The sequence below is a fragment of the Manis javanica genome, chromosome 7 (genome assembly GCF_040802235.1).
Source record: "Manis javanica isolate MJ-LG chromosome 7, MJ_LKY, whole genome shotgun sequence".
Taxonomy (NCBI): Eukaryota; Metazoa; Chordata; class Mammalia; order Pholidota; family Manidae; genus Manis; species Manis javanica.
The window spans coordinates 117,122,067-117,134,838 of NC_133162.1; the positions used below are offsets into that span (position 1 = coordinate 117,122,067).

Consider the following 12,772-nt stretch of genomic DNA (forward strand, 5'->3'; position numbering starts at 1 on the left):
AAAGTCAGGGTTAATACTACTCCAAAATCGTATTTTGAACTGACACTGTCTTAATTTGAGATGTGGATCAAGTCATTAAATCCTATTTTATAAACTGAATCATATCCATGTGGTTGGTACTCTTTAGAACAGAATGGGTTAATGTGTATGTTGTCTAGAGGGATACTATCAGTCGGTTTATATAAAAGTTAGAGTATTTATATTTAGAGCCATATTATTCTTTACCTGGTTATTTTCCCTCTTCAGCTTTCAGCCCGTATCTACAAACTTTAGCTTTTGGCATCCTGCTTTGAAAACTTGACTTCTCTAACTTAATCTAACTTATCTCTAAAGGAGGGGAATCTATTTTTATACTTAACGTTTTACAAATTGAATATTTTCTCTTTAGTTGGCATAATTATTCTTTTATGCAGTTATTCAGTAGTTCTTGGACTTTGTGCATGAGTGGTTTCCTTTGCATCCAGAAGTGTAGTTTTCAACCTTTTTCCCTCCTGTCTCTACATTCACATAAGCAACATACTGCTATCAGTAGAATCTCTTATTTACAGTTATAAACGGTCCATCAAGGAATGAGGTATGGAGGGTTTAGTTTTGATAAAACCTCTCCAGAGATTCTTGTGTCCCCTTTCACTGAGAATCTTAACTTTGGGAGCCATATTTTTTTAAGGTTTATATCTGATTTCCTTGACCAGTGACTTTTAAACTAAGACACTCTTTGGCTCTACTAACCTACTATATTTTGAACTATGCAGAAAAACCATCTTCTATAGACTTTTTAAAAATAAGTATCTGAGGTAGAAATGAGTCACAGGAAGTCTTACTGTTTTAAAATAGGAATTCTCAAACCATTTTATAGTGACTGTCTAGTTTAGAAGATACTGCATATTTTTCCTCTTTAATACCTTGCAGTGTTTCAATTATTGAAGGTCTTTCTAATATAAATGTCAACTTTTAAAAATTGTGAGAGGTTGCAATGGACTAAGTAATGCTAAAGGAAGCATAACAGTCTTGAGTCTTAAGATGACTTTTCTAAAAAAAAGGTGGAGAGGAAAAGCAGAGATATGTTGAGATAGGAACAACAAACTGTTTTCCAAGGGTCCTAGGTGTCATCCGGTGTCATAATGTCTGTTGCTTATTGCCACAGAAATTTTAATTTTTTTCCTTACAATCCTCATTATGCAGCTTTTGAACATTTTCATTACTTTTTTCTGGAAGCTTCCGAAGAGGATTCCTACAGCTTACTTTAGTTGCAGACACTGAACTGATGCAGTGCTTTCTGCAAGGGGTTGTCATTCCACTGTGTGTGCAGGATCCTTTGGGATTTGTAAATGTTGCACTCCTATATCGGCTCCATTTTTTTTTTTTAAACTATGGTAGTACACATCTCTTTCATTTACTGTACGTTGTTATCTACTGGGATGACCACTCATTTTCTGGATTATTATTTGTACTTTTCGTTGCCAGTCAGCTCCAGAATGCTAAAAATTCTTATCTCAGATAAGTTTGAGAAGTAATTATTGGAGTGAATTGGTAACATGTTGAAAAATTATAGAATGAATGGAACAGTTTGGCTATAGCAACATTAACTTACATATTTTTTTTATGTGCTTTGTATTTGATATAACTATCTGCAGTGTGTTTGAATGACTGGGTATTTCTGAGGTTAATGAAGGAAAGATTTGAAGTTAAACAGGTATTGAGGAAAGCAGTGGATTTTTGAGGAGAGGTTTTCTTTGAGACATAGCCAAATTTACTATTTCTGGCACTTCTCAAATCCTCATTCTGTAAGGAAGGATCAGCTGGTTGAAACCACTGAAAGTACAGTTAGTAGTATCCAAAAGGTCAACATCTTGGAGAAATTAATGAGACTGGATCAAAAAGATTTTAGATCTTTTCTCCTGTTGTATACATAGATAGTGATGGTGCTGAATGTTATTATGAAAATTTAATTCAAGTTGTTTGCCTTGTGATCACTATGGATAATTTAGTAGTCTTGGGAACTCAATTTTTGCAAGATTGAAGTTGATGTCATTTGTATGTGTTTACCATTTCTGTCAATTGATTCCCCAGTATACTCACATTTTTCTCATGTTTAGAATTGATATTGTATCATGTGCTACTTTTTGATAATGTTGTTGTTGTTTATCTGTAGGACCCTGGACCACCCCCACCTTCTCCATTACTAGGTTTGAAACCACTGCAGTTACTAGAAGTGAAAGCACGGGGGAGATTTGGTTGTGTCTGGAAAGCCCAGTTGCTCAGTGAATATGTAGCTGTGAAAATATTTCCAATACAGGTATGTTTATTGCAGCTTTCTAATCTGCATATATTTTTGTAATGATGAAATTGTTTAGGTCTTTATAACTCAGAACAGTCTAAAAACACAGCCATGTGTTTCAAGGTGGTTCTCTGTGGTCCTGGGGAAAGTGGTTAGCCCTTTTGTGTGCCTCCTCTGAGAAATGGGATTAATGGTACTATAGTCATTATGTTTGTTTGTGGTGGTGGAATTACAGTAAGTGAACATATAGATCTTTTGCCAATAAAAAATGTGTAAAAATGCAAAGCGAAGATGAGAATTCCAGTGAAAAAATATGTCATTGTCTGAGAGGTTAACTTTTTATATCCAATTGATATTATCAGAAAAAAAACAAACAGAAGAATGAAAGTGTGCTGTGTTTTAGAATTGTTTGCAGGTATTACCAAACTGATTTCATTTTTGTTCTACTTTGTTTATATAATCATTTCAGATCTTATTTGGTGAATTTCAGAGGCCATGAATGACTTATTTTTCTTTTAAAGGGGGTTAACCTCATAAAACCCTCGTCTAATGTACCTCTGACCTTTTTTTTTTGGTATCATTAATGTACAATTACATTAATAATGAGCAACATTGTGGTCCCTAGACTCCCCCCTATTATCAAGTCCCCACCACCTACCCCATTACAGTCACTGTCCATAAGCATAGTAAGATGCTATAGAGTCACTACTTGACCTCTGACCTGTTCTTATGTTCTGTCTTGTTGCTATGGCAGTATTGATCTGTGATGAGTTCTTCCTCCTTGTCTGTCTCTTGCTTATAAACCTCTGCAGCTAATGCCATGCATGGTTGCGACCCTGGCTAGGTTTGGCAGTGCAGGCTTTACCATTGCACCTGGACAGTAGGTCCTCCTTATTCTAAATTTGTATTTCTTTGTCTTAATATACCTAGATTTTAGTCTTCTTGCCTCCTCTAGAGCCTGTTTTTTAGAGTCTGTGACAAAGTTCATTACTTTTTTTGTAGTAATGCAGATACTGTAAATTATAGTTTAGTTTTTAGAGAAAAAGTCTATTCTGTTATGGCAAGATTCACAAATACATTGTTGTGAATCACTGTTCTTTATTCTTCGAGGAAGTTTAAAAGTTAGAGAAAGGCATTTGGATGATATTAATGTCAGGATAACTGCAGCAAATAACTGTAGCTAACATTTTATTGAAGGCTTCTATTGTGTCAGATACAGGTGCTCTACATATATGAGTACTAAGTTGTGTCCATGTTTGATCCATACATACAATACAGCACATACTATATACATGGCTACAACCACCCTATGAGGTGGACACTACAGTCCCCAGTTTACTGCTGAGAAAAGTGAGGGATTTTGTAACTTGCCAACGGTTCATAGGTAATTCAGATCCAGAGGGTTCCTGCCCTTTGTGTTATGGTGTCTCCTACTTTCCGTATCCTTTCATTGTGAAAAGAAATGAATCCTTTATAAGTAGCTGTGTTATAGGCATGGAATAATACTGTAGGTTCAAATGATTATTTGGTGTTCTAAATTACTGTATTGCTTATTTTATGCTCCATTACTGTCTCATTGACTTTGCAGGGTATTCTAAGCATTTTGCTGAGAATGTTTGATATGTTAAATCTTCAGGGAAAAAAAAGTTACTCAGTCATTTTACCTAAATTTCATCTCTTAGAGAGATTATTCTGAATAGTAACATAAGTAACTTTATCATGATGAAGTTAGTTGAACCTTGAACAATGTGGAGGCTTGGGGTACTGACTCTGCACAATTGAAAATCCACATACAACTTTTGACTACGCAAAAAGCTTGACTATTAGTAGCCTACTGTTGACCAGAAACCTTACTGATAACATAAACTGTCAATTAACACATATTTTTGTAGGCTATATGTATTATATACTGTATTCTTATAAGTAGAGAAAATGATTTTTCAGATTGCTGTAAATATTCAAAAATTTTTCCAACATAATTACTGAAAAAATCTACATATAAGTAAACTTACAAGTTCAAAGCCATGTTGCTCAAGAATTAACTGTACTCTAGTCCTAACTTGTAAGCAGAATATGTTGCCATTGTTAGGTGCAGCATTTTTGATCAACTCTTGTTTACAAACAAGGAGCACAGAAAAATATATTTTGAGGGAATGAGGCAGGGCAGGCATTTGGCATGGAACTGTTGCCTATTGTCAGAGTTTTCTTTTCTTAAAAAACAGGGCAAAATACAACCAAAGAATATTTTAATACTTAGCTTTATTTTGCCTTCTAACTTACCTGAGTAATTTCATAGATACAGTTTATCTTCCTGTATTCTTTGCATTCTTACTAGGACAAACAGTCTTGGCAAAATGAGTATGAAGTCTATAGTTTGCCTGGAATGAAGCATGAGAACATATTACAGTTCATTGGTGCAGAAAAACGTGGCACCAGTGTTGATGTGGATCTTTGGCTAATCACAGCATTTCATGAAAAGGTAAAACTACCTCCCATTTTTCACTCAGTAAAGTCAGGGTTGGCTTACCTACCTAATGTTGGCTACAGATCTCTCAGGCTTATTTTCATGGGAACAGTGTATTATTGAAGTTGGTTAATACTTAAAAATCAGTTTTAAAAGTAATTTAATAAAAGACCAAAGTTGGCAACTTTTTCATCTGACCCTCTATGTACATAAGACCAGTCTTTTGTCCCCGATTTCTTGTACTGCAGTTACTTCTCTTACAGATACAATTATTTTACTGTATCCAGTGCTTAGTAATTTTCTTTTACCATTTATGATCCATTTAGATTACATGAACCATTTTTCCAGCTTGAATTTTATTTCTTAAAACTCTTTAATCAGTGTAGCTTAGAGATGCAACTAGAATTAGGAAATTTGTCTGACCTTTGATCTGTCATTAATTTGTTGGGTTATTATCACCCACACACACTTGCTGTTTTTCAGTTTTTCTACTCTGAGTTGGTATGAAAGTACACAGGATGATGGAGGAAATTGTGTTCTCCTTATCAATCAGTTTCATTATTCATTGTCAGATATAAGTGGCTTCTTTACTTCTCTTGATTCTTGACTAAAAGGATGGTAGTAATCTCTGGAAGAAGATTGTTGTATCTATTCTTATAACATCTCTATAGTCAGTGTCTTTTAACTTTTAAAATATTTTCTAGAGCTTTAGATTTTCAACTTTTTTTTCCTTTAACTTTGCCTTCTAAATAGAGGGAGATTGACTGACTGTGCTTGTAGCAAAGATTAGTGGTATTCCTTTCTAGTCAAATGTTTTTTAATGCGAAACTTGAACTGTTCCAGAAAGATTGCTTTTTGGATTTTATTATTCACTGAAAGGAAAGATACATTGTCTTCCATAACCTCTGAAAAGTAAAAAGGAAAGTCTCCATATACATATGGCTTTTGTCAAGAGCATAAGTTGTTTTTTTTCCCCCCTTTCTTTAGGGTTCACTGTCAGACTTTCTTAAGGCTAATGTGGTCTCTTGGAATGAATTGTGTCATATTGCAGAAACCATGGCTAGAGGATTGGCATATTTACATGAGGATATACCTGGCCTAAAAGATGGCCACAAACCTGCCATATCTCACAGGTAGAGCTAAATTTATATTATTTTCCCAAATAATCCAGCATTTGTTTATTTAAACTTTTAATCCCCTGGGAAAAATTTATTTTCCCCCTAGTTATCTAATCATGTTATAAGAGGCAGTTGATTTTCATTTGTTTTGCAAATTAGCTTTGAGATTGGCCCAGAAGTATTTTGGATAATGTGTATGTTAACATCATTAGCAAAGTTTAATTATTGACTTATGTTTTACTTTGTATTGTTTCTAAATGCTTAAAATGAAAATCTCAATGGAGAAAGAAATTTGTTTTCCCTCAGAACATGATTTACTTCAAAGATGATTATAAATAGGTATAAGGGCATGTAATTAAGGAGAGAATTGGAGTGTCTTTTTTGCTTTTGTTTTGAATGACCGTATAGGATCATTACGTGAGCTGAAGTGGAGGGGCACACCATCTGAACAACTGGGGTTTACTTAATTGGCTTTTTCAGTGCAGAAATAGTACTTGGACTCAACAATTGTCATACCCTCAAAAAGGATAATGTTAGTTCCCTTAGGAATCCCTCGGGATTCAGTTTGCCATTGTCTGTTTAACTTCCTTGATTATAGGATCAGTTTGTCATGTTGTATTCAGTTGAAGGTGGCTGTTTTAAAAGTATACATTAACTGAGTCATTTAACATATATTTAGTTGAGTGCCACGAGGTGGTGGTTTATTCAGGGAGGCATTACTTTTATTCCAGCTGTAATCTAGATTATGATTTTTGTAAACCTTAAGTGACTTCCACCTCAGAAATAGCTCCCCTTTCTTCTCACCTTCCTACATACAGTCTTAACTGCCTCTTTCTGGAATTTTGCTTGTCTCACCTAGTCCTTTGGGAACTAATACTTTGGAATCCCCAAGGGTTATTAGAAGTAGAGTCCTTAAAAATCTTTTGAGTCTAAAACTGATTAATTTTTGTAGCATTTGTGGGTGTCTACCTGTGCCTCCTCTATCCCACTCTTGGAGTCTGTGTCTGTACACATAAATGTAACCATTGCTCAGGGCATAGGAGTATTTAGCTAGGGTATAGTAATCTCTAGAATGAGCCAGTTGAGACTAGTGTGTAGAGGAAATCTGACTGCCTTAAAATGGTTACTCTTTTTAGAACACCAGTATGTGGCTAGAACAGTGTGTGCTTATGGCAAAAAATTTCTGTTCAGCATTCCTAGAGATACTTTTCTGCAACCAGATTGACGAATATAAGAACCCCTAAAATAAGATATCATTCTAAAATATAGGCCTATGCCAGTAGGCAGGCCTCAGTTCAGCTATTGCCTGAAAATTCTTGCATTTTGCTTTTTAATTTGTTTTAATGGGAATTTCTAACCATAAACTCTGAACATTGTTATTTTAAAAAAACAGCAATCTCATGATGGGCAGGTAGGTGTGACATAGGTCACAATATAGGCTGGACAGTTGCTTTGGAATGGCAGCTCTGTAACACTGCTTTGTGGGGATAATTCCTTCTTAGGGTTCATGGTTTGAATAGGAGTTTGTCACTGTACTTTTGTTTCAAGCTATATGGAGACTTTGCTTAAGCTTTTTCACTCTCACTTTTGCTGTATTTCATACTTTATTCTGAGCATACATAGTCTCCCTCTTTCCCACTTTCAGTGAAAATTTTTAAAAGATAAGTTGTTTAAACTTAATTTGAATGCTTTTTTTATTTGCAAGGGACATCAAAAGTAAAAACGTGCTGTTGAAAAACAATCTGACAGCTTGCATTGCTGACTTTGGGTTGGCGTTAAAGTTTGAGGCTGGCAAGTCTGCAGGCGATACCCATGGACAGGTAAGGGTGTTAACTATGAACTGTAAGAAAAAATGCTCTTGTCCCATACTTTCTTAGAATAGTATACTGGATTGAATTGGTCTAAAATTATTGTGGTAGTTATTAAATCAGCATCCAAAGTACAATGACTCCCTAAGAATAATATGTTAACTTTGCTAAGACAGACATTTTCATATGGTTGTGAAGGCCTCTTAGGACCTCATGTGGTTTAGATCAAACAGTTCATAAGATAACCTTAGACAGATGTCATGGGATTCTGTTTTAAAAACTAATCAAGAATCCACCACATTTTAACAGACCTCATTCTTAGAGAGCTTCATATTAACTCAGTAGTTTTATCTTGTTAATTCTATCTTGTTAATTTTATCTTGTTAATTGCTATCTTAAGAGGAATGGAAGAAAAATCAGTCATTATTCATGCTACAGTGTATTAAGATATGTTGTTTCTTCCAGACAACAATTATATTTTCTTTCTTCTTGGTTTTTACTGCTTCACTAGCTCTTTAGTCAACTTTATAGCTCTTCTCTGAATTCTTTCCAGAGTTCAGAGCGATTGTAAACCCCTGGGTGAGGAGCCTAACTCTAGCCAAGGTATGCACAGAGATCTCAGCAGTGGGAACCTTTCAGAAGGCCACAGAAGAAAAGAACATTACCTATGCATTTTTATTCTCAGAAACTGTGAGGCTAGGAAAGGTGTCTTCACTGCTAAAATATTACCTTTTCATCAAGAAAACCAGTTTGATCTGAAAAATGACATTTCCTTGCAAAGCTGAAATGATTTAGGCTTTGCATAATCATTTTTTAATCTTTTGAATCATGCAAATCATTTAGTCATCTAATCCTCAGCTTTTTTTCCCAGTATATCCCATTGACCTCCAACAACACAGTCATTGAAGGATCATAGTAAAACAAATTTTGGCAAAATGACTAATAATTCAAGAGTTTAGTTTGGAGCAATGGTCAGCAGTCAGTTTTAGGAAAGTTGACACTAAATGCATTTGGGAATGAAGGGAGCTTTGTGGAGAATGTTAACTGAGATGGGAAATTGTGCAGGAGGTCTAGGATCAAACATCTGAGCTAAGTGATTATCATAAGACTAAATTTTGAGGACAGTTTATTCCTTTGGTACATCATAGCCTCACTGTTTTTTGAAGAAAAAATATAGGGGCTTTTTCATATAATACCCTCACCAGTTGGATTACATGTAAAAATAACTAACTACTAATTACTTACATCAGTGGTTCCTTGACTTTAGATTTCATGGACCAGAAAATTTCAAAATGCATATTATTGTACATATATTTATTGCAAAGAAAGAACACTGGGAAAAAGATAAGATTTTATCTATCATTATGGTAGGTTTCTAAAAGGACATTTTACACTACCACAGGAGTTGTCGGCAGCTCATTAGAAAGCACTTTGGATGGCATGCATTCATCTTCAGGAGGACTTGGGAAAGCAGAGCTACTTGTCTTCTCTTTAAAGTGTTCTTTTTAAATGAGTTAAAAACTTTAGGTTCCCAGTGAGCTGTCTTTTTTTTTAAACATTTGTTACATGTATATTCAGAAAATTGCCCAGCTTCTAGTCTAAAGATCACACTCAGCCAAGGATGCAGCTTTTGAGAACCAAGATCTGGCCCACTCCTAGGTCTATTAAAATTCAGGTAGATTGGGATACCCAGCAATCTCACAAAATTTTTTCAGCATTCATGTTAAGAATGTTGTCAAGCACCAACAAAAGCTGGCTGTACTAGCTTAGTAACCATAGTTACATTACTAAAAAATAACAAATTGTTAGTGACAGATATAAAGTCCAAGACAGAAATCACAAATAATACATAGATTTTGTACAAATAGAACTTTAAAAAGTTTGTCCATCTTTTACTTGGGTAATTCTATGTTTTATATTATTAATATAACAGAGAAACCCTCAACAATTTTTTTAAATTAATTTTAAACAGTCTTCAAATTTAAAAGTACACAGCCTTTTCTCTCTTCCATCCTTCTCTCCACACCATTGTTCAGTTTTTTGTGATTACTTCCAGAAGGGGGAAAATTTGTATGCTTATGCCAGTATAATGTCTACTGATAGATTTATTAAGTGTATCCACAAAGATCTCAGTATATGTACTGCTTTGTTCTTGCTGTATTTATTTTTCACTGGTTTTGGAATTCTTTCCATATCAGTCTTTATAAATTTACCTCATGTGTTTTAAGAGCTGAATGGTCCTCTGTTGAAGCAGTCCCTACTGATGGATGCTTACTTACATGACACTATTTTCAGTGTCATGGCTGTTGTATTTCTTGAAACAGAATAAAATTCTGCTTTACCGTATAGTTTGGTGGTCACAGTTTAGCTGCCTTACCTGATACCAGAACATGTTGGGTTTTGATTCTTTTTAAAAAATCATAAAATATTAGTTCATAAAGTTAATGAGTAACTTTGCTTTCATCTTTTTCAGGTTGGTACCCGGAGGTATATGGCTCCAGAGGTATTAGAGGGTGCTATCAACTTCCAAAGGGATGCGTTCTTGAGGATAGATATGTATGCCATGGGATTAGTCCTGTGGGAACTGGCCTCTCGCTGTACTGCTGCAGATGGTAAGGGAACGCGTATTTTTAAAAAGATATAAATGCCTACTGTACATGTATGAAAAGGGATAATTACATTCAAAGGTAATACTGTATACATTTTCTTCTTTAGTAGACCCTAAGAAGTGATCATTTCAAAGAGAATTCAGGAGGCAGGAGATGGGCAGGCAGGAGGGAAAAGGTACTGCTCTGTAATGATCATTCACCATTGCCAGATGTTTTGCTGGGCATTTCACATACTAGTTTCACCGATAAGGAATTTGAGGCTCAGATTTTAAATAGAAATCAGTAGCTTGCCTATGTTAGCCTTAAGGTGGTTAGTGGTGAAACCTGGATTTGAAACTCGGATCCAGAAGTGGGGTTGGGCTGCAACTTTGGCTAGGTCATGTGGGTCCTGCCCCCAGGTGCTAAAATGGAGTCTTGTGAAGAGAGATGCACCTAGACTTGAGGGACTTTGCTTCTTAGGATGCTCAGTTGAATCTATTCAGCACTCCTGTGATGCCACATATTGAATTTACAGCCTGTCCACTGTGATGCACGCAGAAATGAGCATGCCTCTGGATATACCACAGGTTAAATTTTGTCTCCCGAAAGCTTTGAAAGTCTGGTGTGACGCATTGTTGAAAACATTCAGTACATTCTCTAGCACAGCACCTTGGTTCTGAAGGATCCGTTTCTGTGTGTTATTGAATTTGAATTCCTTGTTCCAGTCCTCTTAAGCATTTGCATTGGTTGGTTGGTTATAAGCCTGCATGCTGTGTTCCTGGTGTGACAGGCTCACAGGTATTCTAGGTGCTCTTGCCTTCAGATCTCCTGACAAGGTCTCTCCTCTCTTAAGATATATTACAACTCCTTTTTGGATGTGAGAATATAAGGCAAACTTGACATATGTAAATTTACTTAATCTGTTTCTTAAATTTTAATTTATAATTGCCTAAAAACCTCCTGCTGATTGTGAAAGACTATGGAAGATATTGTGTTGAAAATCTAAGAAGATATAAACAGCCTAACCTACGTTTGTAAGCATACTGTTTCCTGAGTGCTGTAATAGTCTCAGTATAGATACTGTTTTCTGAGTGCTGCAATAAATAGTCTCAGTATAGGACAGACTACATCTGGCATATGAACTTGATTTGATTTGGGACACTGCTTAAAAAAGGGAACTTGGTAGAAGTGCTCAGGAATGAACAGCCATTCTTCTTCTTGGATTGGGGGTTTGGTGTGGGAGTGGACCCAGAACCTAAGAAAGTAATTTGGATATAATTTTTGCTTAGAAGTCTAGGAAGAAGAGTAAGCCCTTCAGTGTGTTTGGGCCCAAAATGGAAGAGAAGTATATTTTATGGAAGGAGAAGTAGGTCAGTTGGCAGGCTTTATAGGAAAATTTATTTCATAAGAACTCTCTAAAGCAAACCATTTGGATAGGTGTTAGGGGGCATACACAGGCCCTGCCCTAAGCAATATAGTTTAGTTAGGGTAATAAAATATATCCTGGACAGTTACCTCCAGAGTAAGGTAAGTGTGGATTGTCTAGCCCAGAGCTTGGCACATAGGTATTCAGTAAATGCTTTTAGATGAATGTAATACCCAAGAAACTTAGGGGATGCTATGGGAGTTCAGAGAAGTGAGGAATGCTGTTTATGGGGAGGAGGGTTTCTCAGAGGAGTTACGGAAAAAAGGACTGATGCTGACATTGCTTAGTAGCCTGCATGTGCTATGAAACACTTAATTGCAGTTAGGCTTTTAGTCAGAAATGGGGTACAGTGAACACTGGTAGGGAGCACTTTAAAACCTGTTTCTGGCTAATTGTTGATGGTTCAGGTATACAACTCCCAAACTAGTGTGCCTAACAGGCTCCTGGGAATCTTGTTAAAACTCAGATTCTTACTCAGTATCTCTGGGTTGGGGCCTGAGTTATACATTTCTTACAAACTACTAGTCAGGGTCAGTACTGCTGAACTGTTGACCACACTTTCAGTAGTAAGTGTTGACTAGACACCTTAGAACATGTAAGTCACTGGAAAACTGCTCCAGCAGTGACTATCCAGACATCAAGGAGCCTTAGAGTTAGGAGAGGGTCGAGTCAGATGACCTTCATGATGTACTGTAACGTAAGTCTACATCCAGGAGAATTTCATGCTTCCAAGAGCTTTTACAAAATTTGTATTTGTGTGTAATTACATATATGCACATATATAGAGACACAATCAGTCAGTCACTGAAATTGCTAATTAGTGACCAGTTTCTGTCAAGGGGAGACATACAGTGATTCAAATCACAGACTTCAGTCATTCTGATGGATTCAAATTCCTCTCTACCACTCAACAGCTGTATGCCTTTATGCAAATTATATAATTTTTCGGAGCTTCTTGTCTGTAAAATAGAGGTAATGCCACCTTCACACTGAAGGTAAAATGGAAGTAAATAATGTATGTAAAGCTCCTGGTCAGGGTAATAAGTGCTCCTCAAATATTAGTTATTAACAACCTGTTTTCCTATTTGAG

The 12,772-nt window shown here is 35.9% G+C and overlaps 1 protein-coding gene across 1 annotated transcript in view; it reads left to right on the forward strand.

The window, feature by feature from the left end:
- Positions 1-12,772, forward strand: part of ACVR2A (activin A receptor type 2A) — an 84,406-nt gene that overhangs the window by 66,272 nt on the left and 5,362 nt on the right. The window contains exons 5-9 of the mRNA XM_017651800.3: positions 2,153-2,296; positions 4,614-4,757; positions 5,730-5,875; positions 7,566-7,680; positions 10,142-10,280. Coding sequence (XP_017507289.3) covers positions 2,153-2,296; positions 4,614-4,757; positions 5,730-5,875; positions 7,566-7,680; positions 10,142-10,280 — 688 coding nt within the window. The remainder of the gene's footprint in view (positions 1-2,152; positions 2,297-4,613; positions 4,758-5,729; positions 5,876-7,565; positions 7,681-10,141; positions 10,281-12,772) is intronic.